Below are 24,998 nucleotides of genomic sequence, written 5' to 3'. Positions count from 1 at the left end.
AGCCACACGTCAGAGCAGGTCCGGAGAAGTGATTTGTCGCCCTCTTGTGTTCAGTCTTAGGAAATACAGTTTCTCCCCCTACACGAGGCATCCGTATTCTGAGGCACAAATAGGAGTCCCCGGCTTGGCTTTGGGCATGCAACAGTGAGCAAAGCATCTGCCCAAAATAAGCCCACATTGTGGTGGAGACACTCAGGAAAACAATCCAAAGCTGAGCTGAAAAGGACGAGTAGAAATTAGCCAGCTGAACATAAGGGTTGTTATGCTAAATTGGTACATTAAGGATTTTGGTGGAGGTGGTACAAATGGAACAGAATATGTACAGCAGCTTAGAAGCAACAAGAGAGCCTGGAGCTTTTGCAAAACCGTAAGTCAGTCAGTGTGGTCGGAAAGCAATATGCAAAAATATGCAAAATGGGTCGGGGTGGGTGGGTTGGAGCCCTGGTGATGAGAGATGGAACTATCCGTGTCCTAAGGGTAATGAGATGCCTCTGAGGTTTTTAAGTCAGGATGACCTAAGTTGAGTAATGCTAGAAAAATTACTCATAGTGCTCTGTATTACCAATTAAGGTGAAGAAACTGGGAGATGAGCTGAGACTGTTAAGAGTAATGACTGGACTGAACTGGGGTGGTGATGGAAATAAGAGAGAAAACGGTTGTGTGTGTGTGTGTGTGTGTGTGTGTGTGTGTTGGGATTCAGGGTGAGGGAGAAATTCAGGGATGACTCACATGCTTCATCTGGGTGATGGTGGCAGAGTTTTAGAACGATAGGGGCACTAATGGACAGAATGACTCAATTTTCCATATGCAAAGATAAGGCAATTTACTTTACATTTGTTCACATGTCTTTCTTGGGCACCTTCCTGTATTACAGAGGGTGGAAAACTAAAAACTACATACCCTAGACCCTCTTATAGCTAGAGTTTAAATGTGGTTTACGTTCCAGCAACCGAGAAGACTTGAATTGAAAGCCACATAAGTGAAGAGAGAGGCAGGGAGGGAAGATGCATCTTGCTAGTGTGGATTCTAGCAGAGCCTGTGTGCTCCTGTAGACTGGGTGGTAACATCTCAGCATGCGAGGGGGCCTCCAGAAATAGGTACTGGTCTCTTGGAGGTTACTGCTAGGAGTCTTTAGCTTCCCCACCTCTGCCGCCCCCACCTGCCCCTTTCTGCTTAAATGATCCTGCTTTCTCTAAGATAAACCCTGACCGACTCAAGGTGCCAATGAAACCCTGACCGACTCAAGGTGCCAATGAAACATGCAGCTAGAGATGCCTATTTTACATTCAGGTGTAGAAGAGACTGAAGTATAGATCCGGAAGCAGAAGCAAAAGATGGTAAATAGAGACACAGGAGTAGAGACAAGGTGACAGGTGATAGTCAAGAGACAGGTGTCTGGGGAAGAAACTTGAACACTTCCAGCAATGAAGGGTAAGCAGAACAGTGTCAGATGCCGCAGAAACCAAAGACTGAACTTTTTCTATCTTATTGAACATACAAGAGGTCCTTAGAATTGTGATGAGAGGTAATTGGGCTTTAGGGACAGGGCAAAACACAAATGTTCTTTGGCTCTTAGCTAATCTGTCAAAGATTCCATTTATCCTTGTGACACACGTGTGCTCTGCTATGCTTAGTCCCTGTTTTGTCCAACTCTTTGCAGCCCCGTGGACTGTAGCTTGCCAGGCTCCATGAGGATTGAACAGGCAAGAATGCTGGAGTCTCATTCTTTGCAGACTTCCCTGGTGGCTCAGATGGTAAAGCATCTGCCTACAATGCGGGAGACCCGGGTTTGATCCCTGAGTAAGGAAGATCCCCTGGAGAAGGAAATGGCAACCTACTCCAGTACTCTTGCCTGGAGAATCCCATGGATGGAGGAGTCTGGTGGGCTACAGTCCATGGATCGCAAAGAGTTGGACACGACTGAGTGACTTCACTTCACTCCTGCATTGCAGGCAGATTCTTTACCAACTGAGCTATGAGGGAAGCCCTCTCATGCCCAGCAGCGTAGCCAAAAAATAAAAAAACTGAAAACAAAGTGAGGGAGATCCTAAGAGATCTGCACCTTCTTCCTTTGCCTCTTGGGATGTTTCTTCTCTCCACCAAGACCATGCTGTCGGAAGCCCAAGTGAGTCAGCTGTAGATACGACACAGATGAGAACTGAGACTCGCCAGCAGCCCCATCAGAGGCTCGTTTCCATGGGCAGCCAGCACCAGAGAGCCATGAGTGAGACCATTTGGGATTTTTCAGCCAACACCATGTCAAGCAGACTTACTGCCTGATCGATGTACAAAATAATGGAAAATAATAAGCTTTTTTCTTTCAAAACCTTAAGTTTTGGTGTGGTTTGTTAAAGATCACTCTTATGGGAACTAGGGAGAAAGATCTTCAAATGGAAAGATTATCAAGGTTCAAGATAAGAAAGATAGCCTTGTACCTCTGCCCAACCCAGAAGTCCATCTCAGGACAGCTCTGATGGCCCCCCTTCACTTACACCAGAGCATGCAAGGGGTGCAGGTGAACCCAACAACAAGCAAATTCCAGGACTTGCCTCACGGTTCAGTGGTAAAGAATCCGCCTACCAATGCAGGAGACCTGGGTTTGATCCCTGAACTGGGAGGATCCCATATGCCTCTAAGCCTGTGCACCACAACTATTGAGCCTGTGCTCTAAGAGCACCAGAGCTGCAACGGTTGAAGTCCGCATGCCTAGAGCCTGCTCCACAGCAAGAGGAGCCACAGCAACGACAAACCTGCAGACTGCAACTAGACGGGAGCCTCCGCTCACCAGAACTAGAGACAGCCCGCCCAGCCAAGAAGGCTCGGCACAGCCACGAATAAATAATTTATTTTTTATGTTAATTAAAAAAAAACCCAAAACAAGCAAATTCCAATTTTCCTGTCATGAGATTCAGGTCTAACTTTTACTAATCATTCAATCCATTTTTCTATTTCTAGAAATACCTCAACATCAAATCACTCCACTATCCCCAAAGAATTTCTAGAACTTTCCCTAGAAAATATTGTGAGCAATATAAAAGCAAAACAATATCTGTTTTATTTCTGTTCTATTCCAACTACATATTAACAGAATGGCTGGAGTATAGAAAGTCTGTTGACTGATTAAATGAAAATTATTCATGGCCTTATATTCAGGAAATCTCTCCAAGATATCATTTAAACTAACCTCCAAAAGAAGTTCACTTTTATTCTGTCCTAATTTTTGTGGGAAGTGATAAATATGAAGCTACCAAAATCCTCAAAATAGTATACATTAAAAAATTATTAAATTCCTCTCTCAGGCTTTCTGCTCCAGGCAAAGTAACAAATTCCTTTGGTTCTTTACTACAAACTAGATGTTTCAGTTGTTTAATTCTTTTCTATGGAAGCTCATAAGATTTTCTACATTTCAAGTAAATTGTAGTACTAAATAATAGAAAGTCTTCTTTGATTTTTTTAGTTTTAATTTTATTTTATTGGCCACAAGGATTGTGGGATCTTAGTTCCCTGACCAGGGGTCAAACCTGCATCCCCTGCTTTGGAAGCAGAGTCTTAACCACGGGACCACCAGGGAAGTCCCTAGTAAATCTTGATAGAAAGTGAATATTAAAGGTGATTCTATGGTTTCTGTGTGATTTCTTTCTTTCTCCCACCCTCTTTTTTCTGTTCTCCCTTATCTCTTCTTCCTTTTCTTCTCTCTCCTTCCTTTTCTCTATGCTTTCCTATGAATGAATTTCAAAAGGATGTATTTAATTTATGTAGCCCAATCACACTTTTGAACACAGTGCCTAGCATATGGTAAGTGCTCCATGAACATTAGTGTACATTAACACTAGTATATTAAAACTAGTGTATTAAACTAGTATATATTAATAGCCAACATATTATACTAGCTAGGGCTTCCCAGGTGGCACAGTGTAAAGAATCTGCCTGCCAATGCAGGAGATGCAGGTTCAATCCCTGGGTCGGGAAGATCCCCTGGAGAGGGAATGGCAACCTACTCTGGTATTCCTGTCTGGAAAATTCCGTAGACAGAGGAGCCTGGTGGGCTACAGTCCAGGAGGTCGCAAAAGGTCAGACTCAACTGAGCAACTGAACATACATATTATACTAGCTAATTTAGTATTTCATAATAGGGTAATTGTATTAATGTGATTTTATTATATACTATTTAGTTGGAGATACAATAGTTATATGATACATTCTTATCTACTTAGCAGTTTAAAACATTTATTTCCCCAAAGTTTCTGTTGGTTAAGAAGCCAAGCACAGCCTTTATTGTGTACCTCTGGCTGAGGGCAGCTCACTAGGCTATAGTCAAGGTGTTGGCTGGGGCTGCAGTCTTCCAGGCCAACTGAGAGAAAATCCATTTCCAAGTTCATTCACACAATTGTTGGCCATGAGCTTCTGTATAGTGATTCACAGCGGCAGCCGGCTTTGTTCAGGGAAAATAAGCAAGAGATCAAGAGAGCACCAGCCCTAGAAGCTGGAGTCTCTTTGTAATCTCTTCTGGGAAGATATAGCCCATTGCCTCTGCAGTTATCTTATTTGCTAGTAGTATACGTAGGGTGAAGAATAGAACGTGGGGATCATCAAGGGCCATCGTATAGGTGTCCTGGCTCATACCGTCTATTAAAATGCAAACATATCAGTCATATAAATGTGCCATGTCCACTGATTTTACTAGCTGTTGCTATTTGAGAGTAATTACATACATGAGAGTTCCCTGGTGGTCCAGTGGGTAAGAATCCGCCTGGCATATTGTAAACCAATTAGCCTCCAATACGAAAAAGAATCCGCCTGCCAATGCAGGGCACACAGGTTTGATCCCTGGTCCGGGAAGACTCCACAGTGCCACGGGACAGCTAGGAGGCTGCTCCACAAGTACCGAGCCCTCGCCTAGAGCCCATGCTCTGCAACAAAAGAAGCCGCCGAAACGAGAAGCCCACACATCACAACTAGAGAGTAGCCCAGCTCGCTGCAACTAGAGAAAGCCTGTGTGCAGCAACAAAGACCAAAAAATAAAATAAACAAGAACACTGCGTTAAAAAAAATTATACATTGAACTTTCCTAGATGTCTTTCATATTTTTGAATTCCAGACTTTGTTTTCATTTCTTTCCTGATGAGTAGAATGAGAAGATAGAGATTTCCTATCAGTGAACAAGGTATTTGCCCTGTTTTGTGTGTCTACAGCCAATTTTATCAGTTATTCAGATTTATTTGTTGTGGGTTCCATTTCAGGAAACCTAACAGAGTTCTCAACCTGGATTAAGTATTTTATGTTTGCACGACTGGTCGAGAGGAACAGTGCAAGGCCACCACACCATCTGAAAATGATGAGACAGAAGCACTCATCATTGTTGATAAAAGTTACATATGTTTCACGTGCGCTGATTTTACAGCCCTTCTGCAAAAATTCCTGTATTTCTGGAATAACCGTTGCCTGATTTCTGTACCTGTTTCCTCTAACTCTATTCTCCTCCCTTTGGATCAAAGCATTGGTTAGTTATTTTACTGGCTGAACTCCTATATCCTCTCAAACTACTTTCTTCTCTAGAACTTTCCCCTCAACTTTTTTTTTTTTTGCATTTAATTCAGTTTTTGAATGTTTATATCTCAAAATATTTCCAAGTCTTCATCTCAACTCAAATGAACAAATTTTGAGTTGCTCTGTGCTAATTATTATGTCAGCCAGAGTGGAGTAAGGACCACTCAATGTAATCAAGACAGACAGGCAAAAGAATATAATAAAGCTGATGCCACAATGATAAAAATAAAATGGAGAGGTAGCTCAGTAGAGGGAATAATTGACCTTTTTTTTTTTTTTACAATTTTCTTTTATGTGCACCATTTTTAAAAGTCTTTATTGAATTTGTTACAGCATTGCTTCTGGTTTATGTTTTGGTTTTTTGGCCTTGAGACATGTGGGATCTTAGCTCCAAGACCAGGGATTGAACCCGCAGCCCCTGAATTGGTGAAGTCTTAACCACTGGACTGCCAGGGAAGTCCCTGATTAACTCTTCAGAAGCAAAGGAGACCAGGGAAAGATTTCTGGGAAGAGCAGCCTTGGGGCTGGGTTTTGATGTGCGTATAGGCATTTATTTTTGTGTTTCCCTGGTGGCTCAGACAGGTAAAGAATCTGCCTGCAATGCAGGAGACACAGGTTTGATCCCTGGGTCGGGAAGGTCCCCTGGAAAAGGAAATGGCAACCCACTCAGTATTCTTGTCTGGAGAATTCCATGGACAGAGGTGCCTGGCAGGCTACAGTCCATGGGGTTGCAAAGAGTAGGACACAGCTGAGTGACTAACACTAACACTTTCGCAGGCATTTACTGGAGTTGGGAAAAGGATATTTCAGAAAGGAAGGAACAGAAAGTGCAAGGTATGGAGGTGTAAAGAGCAGAGTATTAGAGAGGTGCACGGTTACTAAGATGAGGGAGGCTCTCCCTAGCCCAGGATCTCAGAGGACATACGTTTGTTGGCTCTGAAGGCCTTCGCTGAGTCCATCTCTTAGGTTTGGCCGTTACCGCTTTATTGCCTCATTCTGCTACACACAGCACTCCCCCACCCCCCATCCCCACCTCATATAACCCTCCTCCTTTCCTCTTCTCCCTTTTATGGGATCTGTGTGTGTGTTTAGGCCCTGGATTTAATTTAGTTGGATCATACCGCAGTAATAACGTTTCTGTACATTTGCCCAGAGGCCTTCAGCTAATGGGTGTATTCTTCACAGGCCAGTAAACAGCTGAATAAACCAGCACACTGTCTTGCATCTCCGCCTCCCTTCTCTGTCTTTGCATTTTACCCATTGTCCACCGATTGGAGACATCTTTTCAAAACCAGTATTTTCCTGGCTCTCTTAAACATGAGAATGCCTGTCTTAAGTCACTTCTGCACCTGTCAGTCAATTCCTCGGAGGCTTTTCCTGTGTCTGGACCTGCAGCAGCTCCAGCCTGTGTTGGATGAGTATAAGGACTGCAACCCAGGGAGGTCTTCCCTAGGGAGAGTCTCGTCTCTGGATGGCAGTTGCTCATTCCTGGGTCATGGGTGCTGACTTTGACTTGATGTAATTATAATGATAACCACCAGAGAAAAGTAAATCTGAAGCTCTCTAAGGTCCAAGTGGAGACTCTGAAAACAGATAGGGACCTGTGCTTGAAGGGGCCACCAGGGCTGTCATGAATAAGAAATCAACCCAAGTACTTGCAAATAAACGACATCCTTGAAGGACCGGCAAGAATACAGGGTGGTTTCTGCTTTCACTAGTTCCCGCCTTCTTTCCAGCTTCCCCCCTCCCTTCCTTCTGAGGTCCCACTCGCTGCCTGCCTTCTCCCTCTGCTTGCTCTGAACATTCTGTCCCTGTTTTCTCTGCTAACTTCAGACTCCCCGCCCCCTGGGACCCCAGGAGAGCGCCCCCTCCTAATGCCTGGGGAGGCTTTCCGGAGATACAGCAGTCTTACAGTCTCTGGCTGGGCCAGCAAGTTGAGGTCATTGCCGGCCCTGCCAAATGACTGGCCCGAGTTCAGTTCCTCCATCTGTCTGTGCTTCACGGAAAACATGAGTGTGGCTCTAGGCCCTCTATTGTGTCCTGCCTGAGTTCTGCTCTGCGTCTGCTATCGTTCCTTCTGTTCTGCGTTTGCTTTCGTTCCTTCCCCGCACCCACCACCCTGCCTTTCTTTGCTCTGCCTCTCCCCACACATCTGTTTTGCAGCCTCTGCACTCTCCTTATGGAGCAGATGGAAAAAGATCAAGTTTTGGACCAGGCTGGTGAGGAAGACTTGGGTTTGGTCCACGGATTTGTTCTGGGAACTGACCAGAACCCGCATAGTTCAGAGATGGAGCAGGTATAGCTCCCAAAAAGAAACCAGAGAGGTGCTATTTGCTTATTTCTATATCCATAGCTCTTCCTTCCCCATGGCCGCTTCCTTCCTTCCTTCCTTCCTTCCTCCCTTCTTCCCTTCCATCATTAATTCTCTTCTTTCTTCTGGTCTGTAATCCATTAACGTCACCTGTATGTCTACCTATGCTGATGCTGGTGCTCAGTTGCTCAGTTGTATCCAACTCTTCGTGACCCCATGGAACTGATGCCCACCAGGATCTTATGTCCATGGGATTCTCCAGGCAAGAATACTGGAGTGAGTTGCCATTTCCTTCTCCAGGAGATCTTTCCAACCCAGGATCAAACCTGAGTCTCTTGCATTGGCAGGCAAATTCTTTACCACTGAGCCACCGGGGTCTACCTGTATGCTTCTCTAATTTAGCTGTCCAGAGAGCGGAATATAGACCAAGGAAGCTAACAGATAACGAATTTGACACCCTGCTAGTGCACCTAAAGTCAACCATTTTTCAGATTTGCATTTCTGTCATTCAAGTTTATTCTTGCTGAAGTGGAGATGTTGTAATGGTCTAAGCACGAGAGTTTCTAGGAAAAAGAGCAAAGACAAAGTTTTTATAGCTCCTGGATCAGAGAAAGTGTTATATACATATTACGTGATATGATGGGAAATAAAGCAAGCAGAATGAACTTGGCTCCCAATTTTCGTTGGCCTTCTGATGGCATTTTTGTCCTCAAGAGTCCAGAAACCAAGATTCTTAACATAAGTTTAAACAAAACCAAAAGACAGCCCTAAGGCTGGCGTCTTCTCTCATGGAGCTCCTCCATATTACAAAAGGATGAGGGTCCTATATTTCTTAACTTTCTCTAACCCTAAGACAGTCAGCCCTTCTCCTGGACAAAACTCATGTGGTGTCTGTGTTTGCTTGGATGTGGCAATAAATGAGATTATGGGGGTGGGCGGGGGGAGGCTAAATGTGCGGGTCAAGAAAAGAGGAAAAGAGAAAAGAGAGACACAAAGAAACAAAGAAATCTGGGGGAGTAGAATTCTTAAAAAGACAAAAGTGAGAAAGGGGATTGGAAGAATGATTCAAATATGGAAGACAGCCAGAGACACAGAAACGGATTCCGCGGGTTTGTTTTTTTTTCCTCTCTTTAGGTAAAAAGTAACCCAAGGACAAAGTGAGACTGGGGCCAGATGGTGGTTCATGGAAGAAAGCATATATGAGCTTGAGCCAACCCGTCAAGGGAGCAGCACCATCTCTCAGCAGTGTGATCATAACATTTGGAACGAGGGTGTGAGTGACTGCAAAGCCCCATCGCCCTTCTCCTCCCAGCATCATAGTAGCACTGAATCAGACTCCTCTAGCCTGGCTTTCTCCCTCCCGCCCTCCCTCCCTCCCTCTCTCTCTCTCTTACTCGCTCTCCCTCATCTCATTGTTTCAGAGTAGTCCAAATTCGAAGTCCTTTCCAGGGAGTGGCCCTGTTCATCTTACTCCCCAGCCAAAGTGGAACAGAGAAGGAGAGAGACACATTCAGCAACCAAAGGACTCGGTGGAAAGAGCAGAGAACCATCAACAGTGAGTGGCTTGGATTGTCTAAAACCCTAAATAGACAGAGGGTGTGTGTGTGTGTGTGTGTGTGTGTGTGTGTGTGTGTGAAAGGACTGGAAGCAGGCAATGAAGAATGTCACTGATTTAGAATTGAATAGACATCCCAGTTATCCATGGAATTCAAATGAGGAGACACTAAGATGAGCAGATATTATTTAAAAAAAAAAGCTACAGATATCAAAACAAAAGTTTAGATACTAGGGTTTTAAAGAGGCCATGGGGTGGATGGGGGGCCCATCATGAACCATGTAGAGTATAGAACTTCCTGACTTGCTGGGAAAGAAGGGGTGAGAATGATGGCAAATGATCACAGAAGAGAGTTTGAAGAAGTGTTGGAGGAAAAGAGAGGAAGGGTCTGAGACTTATGGGGGAGCGAGAAAGACCTGGGGAAGCACGACATCCTACAGATATGCTTGCCTGGAATGGAAGTGCTGATCAGTCTCCACTCTCCCCACTCACCTGTCAGATATGGTGTTCTTCGGACCCAAAGTGCTCCTGCTTCTCACCGCCCTCATCATGTCCTCTGGTGAGTCCCTACCTTTTTTTCTTTTCTCCCTAAAATGTCAGCTCCTCAGAGGTGGGTGGAGGTGTATGTTAGAGGGAGGATGGAAGGAGGCTGAAGGGGAATGGGAGGAGAGATGCTTGCTACTTAATTCTAGAACTGCCCATTAAAGAGAAGTAAAAGGACACGGGAAGCTCCTTGGCAGTCCCCTGGTTAGGACTCTGTGCTCTCACTGCCAAGGGCCCAGGTTCAATTCCTGGCTGGGGAGCTAAGGTCTTGTAAGCCTTGCAACATGACCAAAAAATGAGAGAGAGAGAAGAGAACAGACTTTGTGGTTAGAGGGATGTGATTAGAAATGACCTCAGATCTGGGGGAAAGCAGCCTGAGAGTTATGAATTAAAGCAAAACTAATTTTTTTTGCATATTAACACAAATGCATATTAACCAAGAAGGCCACTCTCATAAATATACAAACATATATATATGTTTGTATATTTGGTATTTGTATATACAAATATACAAATACCAAAGGAGGAAATTCCCTGGTGGCCCAGTGGCTAGGACACAGTGCTTTCACTGCTATGGCCCAGGTTCAATCCCTGGTCAGGGAACTAACATCCCAGTACTGCCCGCCTCCCCCCAAAAAAGAAACCAGAAGGAGAAGCTGATGTATACAATTGTGAACACAGACATAAGGACCACCTCACAAGAAACTCAAGTTTAAACCATGAAGAAGGGGTTTCCCTGGTGGCTCAGCAGTAATCTGCCTGCCCTGAAATGCAGGAGCCATAGGAGATGCAGATTCAATCCCTGGGTTGGGAAGATCCCCTGGAGGAGGGCACGGCAACCCACTCCAGCATTCTTGCCTGGAGAATCCCATAGACAGAGGAGCATAATGGCCTACAGTCCATGGAGTCGCAGAATCGGACTGAGTGACTGAGCACACACCACGTCTTAAACTGCAAAGGAAAACAGTGGGGATATATTAACCTAACAAACACAAGCACCAGGCTCACACAAACAGATTCACACGCACACAGAAGATGTTGCCACCTCTATAGACAAAAGGAAAATGACCTTCATAGATTGTACAGAACTGAACTAGACGACTGGCCACAGAAAGTGAACCTTGGTCTTTCAAAAAAAAAAAAAAAAATCCTACTCTTTTTTTTTCTTTCTTATTCTGCCAAACACAGAATGTGAAATAATCATTTTGGGCCTTTTACAGTAGTGTAGTTGGAGGGGCTGGCTGTGGGGACAGATGGACAGGCCATCAAGAAAGGCTGCTGCCTTGTGGGTGGACCAGGACCCCACCCCTTCTGGATGGACTGAGAGCAAGAGGCCTCCTGAGTCAGGGCCCAGCAGAGCTCCCCTTTGTGCTCAGCGGTCTCCTGCCTTTGAGCGTTTCCGTGTCTGTGTGTAGCACGAACAGCCTGCCTATTTCTGTATGGCGCTGTAAGAGAAATAAAACATGGCAAGATAAAGTATAGCAATGTTGCCATCATTTTCTGGTTCATCTCAGAAAAGCTTTATGTGGTATAGAGCTGGACGCATTCACATACTTCTCCTTCCTTTGTGCAGGCCGGACACCCCTAGGGGTCAGCGGACAGCGAGGAGGTAGGTGATCCCATGAATCTGGGCTCTGTTGGGGTTTTTATCAGGACAATGTAGCCGTATGATCAGAGTTCCAAGAATTTGTCATACCATACAGAGATGCACTGCCAAGGTGTGTGAAATAATAGAATTGAATTCAACAATCCTGTCATCCCATTCATAAAACTTTCTCATTCACTACTGAAATAACTTCACTCAAATCTTCTCTATGTCCATCTCATTTTCACACCCTCGGATAACGCCCACTACTCCTAACAGAATTTTCCTATCTATGTAAGAGTGGAGAAACTAAAATGCAGACAGAAAAAGAAGTCTTCTCAGTCCTATAGAGAAATCGTGGCTCAGTGAGACAGAATCCATAAGTTTTGGCTTCCAAAGATCCACTTCCTTCAGCTCGATTCAACATCTGCAGTTGCTTCTAGGCACCAATATAATTATAATTTCTCTTGCTTTTCCCAACCCTTGAGGGCACTACAGTATATAACCCTTTAATGAGTCAAAAGATCTAATGAGTAGGTCACAACTGGTGCTTTTAAAGAGTTAAGATAGACTAAAATAAAAACAGAGACACTGGGGACTTTCCTGGTGGTCCAGTGGCTAAGACTCCATGCTCCCAGTGCAGGGGGGCCCAGGTTTGATCCCTGGTCAGGGAACCAAAACCCCATGCCACAACTTAAGATCCTAAGAGCCGCAACTAAGATCTTGCCCAATCAAAATAAATATTTCTTAGAAGATAAATAAAAATAGAGTACACTGCGAGTAGACTACAGAAGTAAAGTGTCATCTCTACTCTTGTTTCAGTTTTATATGTGTATACTGGCTCACAATATAATTTCTTACTGTGCATCTTGGTAGAAGAAATGAAAATACAGAAAAACCATTTCTCTGTTCTGGTCTGAATCCTTATGTTTTGAACCCAGATTTTATTTCAACCCTGTGCTGTGCTGCGCTCAGATGCTCAGTCGTGTCTGACTCTGTGTGACCCTATGGACTGTAGCCCGCCAGGCTCCTCTGTCCATGGGATTTCCCAGGCAAGAGTACTGGAATGGGCCCATTTCCTCTTCCAAGGGATCTTCCCAACCCAGGGATCGAACCCATGTTTCCTGCATTTCAGGCAGATTCTTTGTCACTAGAGCCACCTGGGAAATCCCAGCACTAGTACAACTAAAAATCCAAATTCCTTTCTTTGGGCTGGTTAAGGTCCAGTCCTGTTTTATGACTTTGTGATGCTTTTTGAGCAGAAATGTTTTAAGAGCTGATGAAAATGTCTCCATAAAATTCCTTCTCAGAAACATTCATAAGTCCTTAATAAAGCTTTTATGGAGGTAGCTCATTGAAAAGGTGGGTAAACTGAGGGATATACAGAAAACTAGTACTCCGCCTGAAATTCTAAGAACACAACTAGGATATTCACAAACCCTTCGTTCACCCATCATGAGTGGTTGGACTGGAATGTAGCTGGAGAGAAATGGAAACAGGACAGGAATTGGCTATACCCTGGAGAAAATCCACTCCCTTCTTACAGCCTCTGGAATGAATCGGGTCAGTGGTTTTTCATTTACCCTGTGGGATTGGAGCAAACTTGAATTCCTTTTATCAAAATCTGCTTTGAAAGAAGAAAGCTTATATTAAAAACTGTTAAAACGATATAAAATGTTCCTGTCCCATCTGATGCCTCTCTATCTGGAATTTTTTTCTAAAAGATGAGGTGAGGAACACACAGGGGAAATTCCTTTAAAATGTTTTGTGTTTTGCTTCTAGTACAAGGATCAGTAACTCTGATATGCTTTATAAAAATGCTATTCTTACCAGTTTGTAAATCTGACACTTGTATGCAGACCTCAAGGCAAAGTATTATGTGGATTTGCTGACCTCTAGTGGATAAAACCAATAATGACTATAAGCCTTTTACAGTGAATGTTCATTACAAATGGGATGTTTGTTAAATGTCTAGTTCTTCACACTGCTTTTTTATGTTGCTTGTTAAAGCAGAGACTATTTGTTTCAGGAGTTGCTGTTATATACATTTTCAGATGAAGTTTTCTTAGTTTATCCAAATAGCTCCATCTTAAGAGCTGGACCATTTTTTACTTCTTTTGTCTTCACTTTCCAAGGATCAATAGCAAAGCATCTCCTCTCCTCTCCTCTCTTTCTATCTCACTTATCACTGTGAGCATCAGAAAACGACCAATGTAACCTCTTGTGAGCACTGTGTAGAGAGTATCATCAGACTGATATCCAAAAATATCAAAATCATGCATGTCAAAAATCACAGTCGGGACTTCCCTGGTGATTCAGTGGTTAAGACCCTGCACTTCCATTTCAGGGGGTGCCAGTTCAATCTCTAGTCGGGGAACTAAGATCCCACATGCCCAATAGCACAGTCAAAAGATTAAAAAAAAAAAAAAAGCAGTCTTTTTGAGAAAGACAATTTTCATTTAAATAAGTATCACAAAGAGGTCATCAACCCATAATAACTACCAACAAGCTCTATGACCTTGGATGAGTTATTTATTCTGCTGATGCTCAGTTTTACCATCTGTAAAGCAAGCCCATAGTAATTCCTAACTAGCTGTATCGGTTATTATCTGTTAGGATGAAGTCATTCTTTCATCCAATGCTGAACCAAAGTTTAATCAGTAGACTATCTGATGGCCACGTAGTTCATTCATTCCTCTAAATAAGAACAATGGGAAAGGGACAGTCTAGGGTTAGGATTGTTTGAGCATATTCACGGGAGTAGGAAAAGTGTGACATTTGTTTGGGTTACAGGGGAAAGGACTTTGGTTGGGAAACAAAGAATAAATCCTTTTAGGATCTTACTACATGATGGTTTCTGTGCTTGACAATTTCACTTCCTGGGAGTGCAGGGGTGGGGGATGAGGGGCAGAGAATGCTCAGAAAGTGTTTTCTGATTGTTTTTATGCAGATGATGTGACCACAGTGACTTCAGAAACATTCACAGAAGATCCTAGTAAGATATTCTTTTATTTCCTTGCTGTCACACTGTGGATAGAAGGATTCAGGATGATGTCTATATAAAGTAAGAGGAAGACTAGAAAAGAGTTTCAGGGACGTCCCTGGTGGTCCAGTGGCTAAGACTCCATGCTCCCAATACAGGGGCCCAAGTTCTGTCCCTGCTCAGAGAACTAGACCCCTCATGCTGCAACTAAGACCTGGCACAGCCAAATAAATAAATATTATTTAAAAAGAGAGAGAGACGGATTCAGAGCCCTGTTGTCTATCTTAGATGCCACCAAGACTATAAACATGCCCAATTCTTTTGCCGCTTCCTTTTCCTTCTGTAATAGTCCCTTATATTTCCCCCCAAGAGTCCGCATTCTTCACTTCAATCTTGCCTCCTTTTGGGTCATAATGCCTCACCCTGCTTTTTCCTTTGCTGTTTTTCCTACTTGCATTTTTCATTCCCTGCATCCGTCGTATCTTTGCAGATCTGGTGAATGATCCCGCTACAGATGAAACAGGTAGGTTTCACTCCAGCTCTTAAAAATGGCACATTTCATGTTAATAGTCACAGTATTTATTCTAGCTCTTGAATTAATCTAATAATTTTTATCACTGGGAAAGGGATGAAAGAAAAGATGCTTCCTGGCTCTCTAAAAGAGGAAGCAAAGTGGATTCATAGCTTTAAAAATCATACATAAAGATTTTCAATGTCAACAGGCCAAATAATACTAAAAAAAAAAAAAAAAAATATCAGGACCTTCCTGGTGGTCCAATGGTTAAGACACTGTGCTTCCACTGCAGGGTGCATGGGTTCAATCCCTGGTTAGGGAATTAAGATCCTGCATGCCACCAAGCACAACTCAAAAATTAAAAAAAAAAAAAAAATCTTCAATGAACTCTCTTCCCTGAACACACTATAGAAATCCAGCCATTGCCTCAGCTATTTCCTGTTACCCACATTCTCCCTCCTGCACTCTGCCTTCCCCTTTGTCAACCCGGAACCCTTCTCACATCACTGTTTTGTGCCTTTTCAGTTCTGGCTGATATCAAGCCTTCCACCGATGACCTGGGTGAGTTCAGATCTGGGACCTCTGGGCTTCCCGCAACACCCATGATGGAAGACAGTACAGCTGGTTAAGAACCCTAATTAGGACCACATGTTATGCAGCACATTCGTCCAACAGTTTAATGTAAATTAATGACCTGTAACAGTTTGATTTAAATTAATGACATGTTTGATCCCCTAACAAGCAAGAACTGTGGTTTGATACACAAATTGCCAAGGTTTGATTTTTCTCTCCAAGTTTCCAAGATCGAATGGGTAAAGGTAAAGGTAACAAAACTTATTTTCTTCTAAACATCTTTTGTCTAACAGACGAGATAGACAAAGGAATGGATCATTTTATTCAATTTCACCAAAAATATATAATCAAGCAAAAGAACCTGTGAAATCTCAGAGTCCTTGACTATATTCAGTATTGAGAGTTAGGAAAGGCTTTTCTGAAGGGCACATTGACTAGGTTGACTCCTGGAAGACAAATAGAAGTGAATCAAATGAATGGAAAGGTGAAGAACTTTCAGGTAAAGAAAACAATATGGGCAAAGGCTTAGGATGGAAATGAAAACCAGCCAGAGAACAGTTCATGCAAAGGAAAGTTCTAAGCAGATTATTGAATTGGAAAGCCAGCAAGAATGCTGTTGCCTAGGCCCAATAAAATTTGATGTCCTGAATTATCTTGTTAGAGGTATGAGAGATAAATGAGCTGTTAGGGAGCGGAGACTGTTGAGAGGAAGTCCAGTTTCCTATTAGAAAGATGGTAGCTATTGAGTGGATGGTAGCACCATTCACTGAACATTTTGAATTGGTGAAGGGAAAGAAGGCAGTCTGAGACATGAAAGGATCTTAAAAAAAAAAAAAAAATCCATGAGCTCTTCCACAAAATGGCAGTTGAATTTGTAGACCTGGAGCTTATTAGAAGAAAGTTCTGAGCTAGACATAGAAGTTTGAGAATTCTCAGCATGTAAACCTGCGATTGAAAACATGAGAGCCTGGGTTCGATCCCTAGTAGGGGAAGCAGATCCCATATACCACAGCTAAGAGTCCACATGCCCCAGCAAAGATCCTGCATGCTGCACCTAAGACTCAGTGGAGCAGAAACAAAGAAATCGGGATAGATGAGATCACCTGGCTAGCATTCTTCCTATAGTATCCTATTAGCAACCCTTTCCGATACCATTTTACAGGTAACTCCCATGGTTAGTCCATTTCTTCAAGATGCATCTTACTTCTTGACTTACTCTCCATTCTACAAATTCAGCCAGTATTTAACTTGCCCCTAGGTTAGGATTGGAGCTTCCCTGGTGACTCAGCGGTAAAGAATCCACCTGCAATGCAGGAGATGCGGGCTTCGATCCCTGGGTCAGGAAGATCCTCTGGAGAAGGAAATGGCAACCCACTCCAGTATTCTTGCCTGGAAAATCCCATGGACAGAGGGAGCCTGGTGGGCTACAGTCCACAGGGTTACAAAGAGTCGGACATGACTGAGCACACACATGGGTCTCAAATAAGGCAACATGATAGTTACAGGGCAGTGACTTCTAGAACCAGTAATAATTGAATAAAATTTCCACCTTTCAGCCTCACTCAACGACAAAAACACCACCACAGGTATGATTACACCACCACAGGTATGATTATCTTTTGCCTGTCTTTTTCTTAAGCTTTTTTTTTCTTCCTGAAGATTCCTAATCTCTGTTCTTATGAGAATACTTTGTACATCTTCTAGTTTTATTTCTAATTCTTTCTCAAAGAATATTTGTAGTTTTCTTCATATCCCTCGCACCCTACCTCACTGTCTATGAGTTCCTGTTCTAAAGGTCATGGGGAAAAGATGGGACCACTATTGCATGGTCCTCTCCATAAGCTAACTTTGAACATAATCTGTTTGTTAGTGGGTCGGGAAGTGACCAAGGACTCAACATTACTGTAGACGTCATGCTTTCTCTAACATACTGATAATTCTGTTGTGCAGCTAGGGTTAAAAACCACCAGAACAGAGAAATAGTGACCCACTTTAGAATTCAAATTCTTCAGAATATGACTGTTAGCATTTCATCTTTCATGTTGCCACCTGTCTAACCCTAGAAGGACTTTTTCCTAGAAGAACCCACAGGGACTATTGTATTCTCTTTCCTTTCAGGTAGGGAAGCACCTAAATTTCATTGTTTAGCCAACATCTATTATTGCTTTGTGGGCTTCCCTGGTGTCTCAGCTGGCCAAGAACCTGCCTGCAATGTGGAAGACCTGGGTTCAATCCCTGGATGTGAAGATCCCCTGGAGGAGGGCATGGCAACCCACTCCAGTATTCTTGCCTGGAGAATCCCCATGGACAGAGGAGCCTAGCGGGCTACAGTCCACGGGGTCACAAAGAGTTGGACATAACTAAACAGCAGCATTATTGCTTCGTATTGGTTACAGGAAGAACATACCCCAGCTTACAGTGATCCTCTGTAGAGACCACTCTGTAGGTTTTCCCAGCTCTCTCTCCCCTCCTCCATTCCTCTAACCATGTGTTTTTTACGGTGGGTATCTTCAGAGTGCCGGGATGAGAAATTCGCCTGCACAAGACTCTACTCCGTGCATCGGCCAATCAAGCAATGCCTCCATCAGATATGCTTCACCAGGTAAAGGGTCCCATATCACCCAGAGAGCCACCCATGATAGCGCTTTCATGCCAGTAACTATTTAATGAGCACCCACTCTGGAATTTCAGTCTCTAGCGGGGCAGAAGTTTTAAGCATCACCCTTTTAGCTATTCTGAAGGTGCCAATTAGAACCTAGAGTCTGCACAGACTTAAAGAATGAAGTTACAGTTGCTGAGGAAGCATACAGGTGAGGAATAGTTAGGGAGTTTTGGAGTGGACATGTACACACTGCTGTATTTAAAATGGAGAACCAACAAGGACCTACTGTATAGCACTTGGAACTCTGCTCAATGTCATGGGGGAGAATGGATACGTGTATATTATGGTTGAGTCTCCTTGCTATTCACTTGAAACTATCACAACATTATTGATGAGCTCTACCCAAGACAAAATAAAAGACTTAAAAAAAAAATAAAAATACTTAAAAAAAAGAAAAAGCAAATAGACTTAAGACCTGAGAAATAAGTAATGGGAAGTGTATTATGATAGAAGAAAAAAAGAACCTTGAATCTGGATTGAGGCACACGGAACAGTTTAACAAATGTAGATGCTGAAGGCAAGGATGGTGAGTACTGGAGGAAGGATGGTCATGAGGGAAACACTGGTTTATCAAATTTATCACATCCGAGAAATAGGCTGGAGCTGAAGATGCAAGTGTGAAGGTAGAAAATAGTAGGGAGTAGTGTGGGAAGTATTAAAGCCTGAGTCTAGGTGGAATGTGCAAAGTTGTAACCAACAAGAGTGATCGATACCATTCTATCTTCTACACTACTTGGGTTGGGGTGGGAGTGGGAAGTCTGAAATACTTAAGGAAATCCAGGTATTTCCAGGAGTTGAAAGAGGCATCTCAGGCCGAGGCTAGTTCTCCCTCTCAGTGCTTTTTCCATCTCCTTCTTGCACCATGACATTGGATCTATGGCAGTTCACGGCGTATGTATGTCATCAACAATGAGATCTGCTCCCGTCTTGTCTGTAAAGAACACGAAGCTATGAAAGGTAAGACCAGCTTTGATGGGAAGGAACAATAAATAATGAGAGCAACCGATAACTGGGGCAAGGTGCTAACAGATCCAAGATTTGGCTTTGAAGGAGGGCTTTAGGCTGCTCTCTTTAGACTTCTATCAGCTCCTGCTCCACCTAGTTACCGCAATAAACAATATAAAGAAAGCACCATGTTTGGTATATTCATAACCCTCAGAGCGTCTATGCAGCACCGGAAGCTCAGCTCTGTGTTCTGTAATGACCTAGAGGGGTGGAATGAGACGAGGGAGGGAGGCAGAAGAGGGAGGGGAAATATGAATGAGTATTGGGCTTCCTTGGTGGCTCAGCCATAAAGAACCCACCTGCCAATGCAGAGGATTTGGGTTTGATCCCTGGGTTGGGAAGATCCCCTGGAGAAGGAAATGGCAACCCACTCCAGTATTCTCGCCTGGGAAATCCCATGGACAGAGGAGCTTGGCAGGCTACAGTCCACGGGGTCACAAAGAGTTGGACACGACTGAGTGACTAAACAATACATAGCTGATTCACTTTGTTGTACAACAGAAACACAGCATCATAAAGCAATTATCTTCCATTATTAACATTAAAAAATTGATAACCCTTAAGAAAGTACCACTAAATCTCTTTCCAACTAGACAGAAACCCCTATCTTCTCCTATGTATAGATAGTGCTTTCAGATGCTCTGCTACTTTGAAGATCATTCATCAGACATGAAAGGCCAAGTCAACTATTAAAAATAACAAGTCTCTACAAGTCCTGCAGCCATGTTCGTAACTCGAGGAGGGGAAAAGCCACTAACTTAGAAAAAGCCACTAATAACATTTGGATACATAAAAAAAATCACTTGGACATTGGCTGAACACTGGCTACCTTTTCAATAGTCCACCAGTTCCAAGAACCATTCCCCTTGCTTATTTCAAAAGTAGAGCAAGGTAGAAAGATTTTATTAAAAAAAAAAAAAACAATTACAAGAGTCCAGATGTGTGGTTAGACACTATGCATGGCGTGAAAACACTATTTCTCACCTTCCCCTGGCCCAGCCCCAGATGATGGCTACCGTCGTCAAAGTCACCACATGCAAAAGCCACTGTGACTCAGCTGCCGGCCTTGCACCAACCCCCTCTGAGTAAGAGCTGTACTTAACTTCGCAGAAGGAAACTTGCCCCTTGCCTTCATTGGCTCTGCAAGCCACCTGCAAGGGAAGCACCTTGACACTGAGGATGAGTATCTGGGACTCGAGGCACCTTCAAGTGTCTCGGGGGACTTGCTAAAGTTAGCCATTTGCACACAGTAAACACTTTTGAATGACTGGACCTCATTTTTTTTCCCTGCTGTTTAATAAGTCCACAATTAGAAGAATTGGGAGCAAGGTGTGAAAAGGAAATTAAAATTTAGTGACCACCTGTGCTCAGTTCTTTTGCATCCATCCTTTCATTTTCAACTACATTTTTGAAGCAGGTATTTCAATGCTTGTTTTGCAGAAAAGGATGGTGAGGTTCAGAAAAGTCAAGAATCTTTCTGGTAGGAAGTAAATAACTAGTAAGTGGCAGATCCCAGGTTCTAATCCTGATCTGTTTCTCTTCAACCCTTTCACTGCACCACCCTGCAGTCTCCTCTTTCCTCTTCTCTTCTCTTGGAGCCCTGGCCACCTTCCTACATTCTCATCTCAGTATGCTCTGCTTTTCTTCTAGATGAACTCTGCCGTCAGAAGGCTGGTCTGCCCCCAAGGCGACTCCGACGCTCCAACTACTTCCGTCTTCCTCCCTGTGACAGTGTGAATTTGCAGGGACCCAGTGGTCTGTGATCAACAAGGAAGAGGAAGGAAAGAATGTGTGGGTGGGAGGGAACTCCTTGTCCAACCATTGTCAGCCAACCCATAGGCATAAGTAGTTCTTAAACCAATCCCTTTGCAATGTCTAGCTTTTGCCCCTACTTCATTTTTTTTCACCCAATTCTGTCATTTTTCAGTACGTAACATATAGTTTTTGTAGTATTGCATAGTTTTGCTGCTTCTCCGTATCATAGACCTGGTAGATAAATGATTAACGTGTCACTTAGATAGAAACATTCTGTGTGCAATGTCAAGAGAAAATAAACTTGAATAAAATTATTAAAAATATTAACTACTGAATCTGAGATAGATCTTAGGGGGGGAAGATGTTATCACTGTCAATCTCAACTAACCATAGACCACCGTCAATATTTCACATTCAAGCATTTCCTGGATTAACTCTCCATGCACTTACATGGTCCTCTTTACTCCTACTATTTTGCTGGATTGTCCTAACTTTTGCCTGGTATGTCCTCTTTCTGTTGTTCAGTCACTCAGTTACATCCATGGACTGCAGCACATCATGCTTCCCTGTCCTTCACTATCTCCTAGAGTTTGCTCAAACTCGTCCATCAAGTCAGTAATGCCATCCAACCATCTCATCCTTTGTTGTCCCCTTCTCCTCCTGCCTTCAATCTTTCCCAGCATCAGGGTTTTTTTCCAGTGAGTCAGCTCTTTGCATCAGGTGGCCAAAGTGTTGGAGCTTTAGCTTCAGCATCAGTCCTTCCAATGAATATTCAGGGTTGATTTCCTTTAGGATTGACTGGTTTGATCTCCTTGCAGTCCAGGGGACTCTTCAAGAGTCTTCTCCAGCACCACAGTTAGAAAGCATCAATTCTTTGGGGCTCAGTTTCTTTATATGCTCTCTTTATGAGAAGGATTATGGTAAATTTATAGTTCTAGAAAGTACTCCAGAGACAAGAGTTATTCAGTCCTACTATAAAGACCCAAAATGTTGTCTTCTGCTAAGCTCAGAAGCTGAGGCTAGAGAGAGGACTACACCAGGTATAAAGGTATTCAGTTTTGCATGCGGTTAGTTATTCAATCACCAAGCAGAGCTAGAAAGTCTTACATAGTTACTCTTTGTGGTAGTAATGGGGTTAGCCCACCTCTACCTCCACAAGTTAATTAGCTTAACGTGAAACCGGATCATTGCTCTGAAGTTCCTGGAGCTGTTGCTACTTCTTTCATCCTCATCACTATAATCTAGAGATTATCGTGCAGATGGATTCTGGAATAGTCTGATTGGGGGCTGAAGAAGGGAATTTGGACCTGAAATTTAATAGGCAAGTATAAATATACTTGATGATTTACAGAAAAGAGTAAAGGAAACACAATATTCAGACAACCTGCATTCTTATCCTGGTTCTGACATGAACTAGGTAAACTCCGATCAGTCAGTTTCCATCATTATCAAGCCCTGGTTTAATTTCCCCATCTTTAATATGAAAGAAATTTATGTTCATTCAAAGGTTTCTTTTCATTCAATGATGAGATTTAAATGCATTATTCATATTTCTTGAAGCCTAGATGCAGTCTAATTCTATTGCGTCTGCTTTACAAGAAGAGAAATACTCTATATTAGGACAACAGTCCACAACGTCATAGAACAAAACCATATTATGAGTGACAAATTAAATATCACGGATGCTTTCATCTAAATAACAGTACCTTTCCCCAAAAGCCAGTGGAATTCAGATAGAAACTAAGGGACTTTGAGACAGTTCTATGTGGCAGAAGTCCACTCAGTAAGGGTTGGATTCCTTCCACTTTGCAGAAGAACTACCGAAATGAGGACTAGAGTCTTGCTGTTAAGTAGCCGCTTAGTTTAATAGGATTTGCACAACTGATTAAAGAGAAATACTAGGGAAAAACCCTTGAAGCACAGAATCCTAGCCCCAGTCTCTCAAAGCAGATGCACTTGTATACAGACCGACAGAGTCCATGGATATGGAGGGAGGTTTCAGAAGGCACCGCGTTTCTGAGAACCACTAAAGAATCTCTTCATGAACTTGACCCTTCCTGCACATTGACTGAGAGGTGGCATTCCCACCAGAAAGCACCCCAATCCCAGTATTGTATATATTGCAAATTAAACATTTAAAATAAAAAATTTTCCAACTTCCTTCTCAGAGGAAAGTGGTCTTCTATTTCCCTTTTCTATGTTTAGAAAGAAGACCTGAACTTGGGCTTTTATCTCCCTTTGAAAGCTGAGTAGCAGCATCACTCACATATCTCTGTTCTGCTCTTCTCCATCTTCTCCTTCCTTGACCACTGGTTCTCCAACATTACAAACTTGTTTTCTCTCCCCCAGATGTGGCCCACTCCTCCGTTCTCCAGAAAGTTCTTTCTTTTCTGTCCCCTTAGGTCTCACTGGATGCAGTTTCATGTTTTACCCTTCCTTTTCTTTTGCGTCAAATTCCTGTGCTTTGCCATTTCTCACTATTCCGATGTCCTCTGCTTTTTGTCTTCTCCACGTGGAAAGCAACACTTTTAACTCACTTTCCATCCTTGCTTTCCTCCCCATTACAAAGGCTTGTTTTCTCTCATAACTTTGCTCTAAGAACAGTCCCAGGGCAGTTTCGGGAGGTTAGTTTTGGTTCCAGTTTTCTTTCCTCTCTTCCCCATTTACAAAATTCCATTCACCTTTTTGGTACAGCCAGGAGAGTGTGGAGGTTCCTTAAAAAACTAAAAATAGAACTACCATATGATCCAGCAATCCTACTCCTGGGCATAATCCGGAGAAAACCTTGATTCAAAAAGATAAATGCATCCTAATGTTCATTTCAGCACTATTTAAAATAGCCAGGATATGGAAGGACCTAAATGCCCATCCAACAGAGGAACGGATAAAGATGTGGTACATATATGACAATGGAATATTACTCAGCCATTAAAAAGGATGAAATAATGCCATTTGCAGCAACATGGATGGACCTAGAGATTGCCATACTAAGTGAAGTAAGTCAGAGAGAGGAGAAATATCGTATGACATCCCTTATATGTGGAATCTAAAAAGAAATGATACAAATGAACTTACAAAATGGAAACGGACTCAGTCTTAAAGAACAAACCTATGCTTGCCAGGGACAAGGATTGGAGAAAGAAATAGTTATGGAGTTTGGGATGGACATGTACACACTGCTATATTTAAAATGGATAACCAACAAGGACCTACTGTATAGCACAGGGAACTCTGCTCAATGTTATGTGGCAGCCTGGATGGGAGGGGAGTTTAGGGGAGAATGGATACATGTATATGTATGGTTGAGTCCCCTGAACACCTAAAACTATCACAACATTGTTAATCAGCTATACTCCAAAACTATCCTTGGTCCACTCCAGAAAAAGATTTGAAAACATCTTACTCTTTATGGTATTAATATTATTCCTTTCCTGGTGAACACAAATGACAACCTTCTTAAGCAAGGAACTTCTATTCTGATGAAAAAGAGTTATTTGAGGGAATTCATGGGAGTCCAAGTCCACTGCCAAGGCCCAGAGTTCAATCCTGGGTGGGCAACTAAGATCCTGCAAGCCTTGCTGCTTGGCAAAAAAAAAAAATTTATTTGAACTGAAACAGTGGATATTTAATGTTGGAAATAAAAGATTTGGTAAAAATATCATTGGGCTTCCCAGGTGGTTCAGTGGTAAAAAATCTGCCTGCCAATGCAGGAGACATGGGTTCTATCCTGGGTGGGAAAGATCCCCTGGAGAAGGAAATGGCAGCCCATTTCAATATTCTTGTCTGAAAAATTCCATGGATGAGAGGAGCATGGCAGGTTATAGTCCATGGTGTTGCAAAGAGTCGGAAATGACTGAGCATGCCTGCAAAAGTATCATTAGGCAGTGATGATTATCTCTTCCTCGCACCTTGAAGAGACATACTCAGCTGCCTGTACACCTCATCTAAAAAAAACAAAAAAACAT

The 24,998-nt window shown here is 42.9% G+C and overlaps 1 protein-coding gene and 1 non-coding gene across 2 annotated transcripts; both read left to right on the top strand.

Annotated features, from left to right (window-relative positions):
- Window positions 1-194: 194 nt before the first annotated feature.
- On the top strand, window positions 195-21,360 carry MFAP5 (microfibril associated protein 5). Its single transcript, XM_020901024.2, has 12 exons — window positions 195-367; window positions 8,993-9,131; window positions 9,280-9,413; window positions 9,913-9,972; window positions 11,530-11,565; window positions 14,492-14,536; window positions 15,015-15,047; window positions 15,564-15,599; window positions 17,168-17,197; window positions 18,126-18,213; window positions 19,157-19,230; window positions 20,929-21,360. Exons 2-12 carry the CDS (start codon window positions 9,058-9,060, stop codon window positions 21,039-21,041), a joined length of 723 nt encoding a protein of 240 aa, XP_020756683.2. The 5' UTR covers window positions 195-367; window positions 8,993-9,057; the 3' UTR covers window positions 21,042-21,360.
- Window positions 10,488-10,559, top strand: TRNAE-UUC (transfer RNA glutamic acid (anticodon UUC)). Its single transcript has one exon. It is a non-coding gene; the product is annotated as a tRNA-Glu (tRNA).
- Window positions 21,361-24,998: the final 3,638 nt, after the last annotated feature.

The sequence above is a fragment of the Odocoileus virginianus genome, unplaced genomic scaffold (assembly GCF_023699985.2).
Source record: "Odocoileus virginianus isolate 20LAN1187 ecotype Illinois unplaced genomic scaffold, Ovbor_1.2 Unplaced_Contig_11, whole genome shotgun sequence".
In the NCBI taxonomy this organism is placed as follows: Eukaryota; Metazoa; Chordata; class Mammalia; order Artiodactyla; family Cervidae; genus Odocoileus; species Odocoileus virginianus.
Note: the sequence above shows the minus strand (reverse complement) of the source record. Positions and strands in the feature narration are given on the sequence as shown.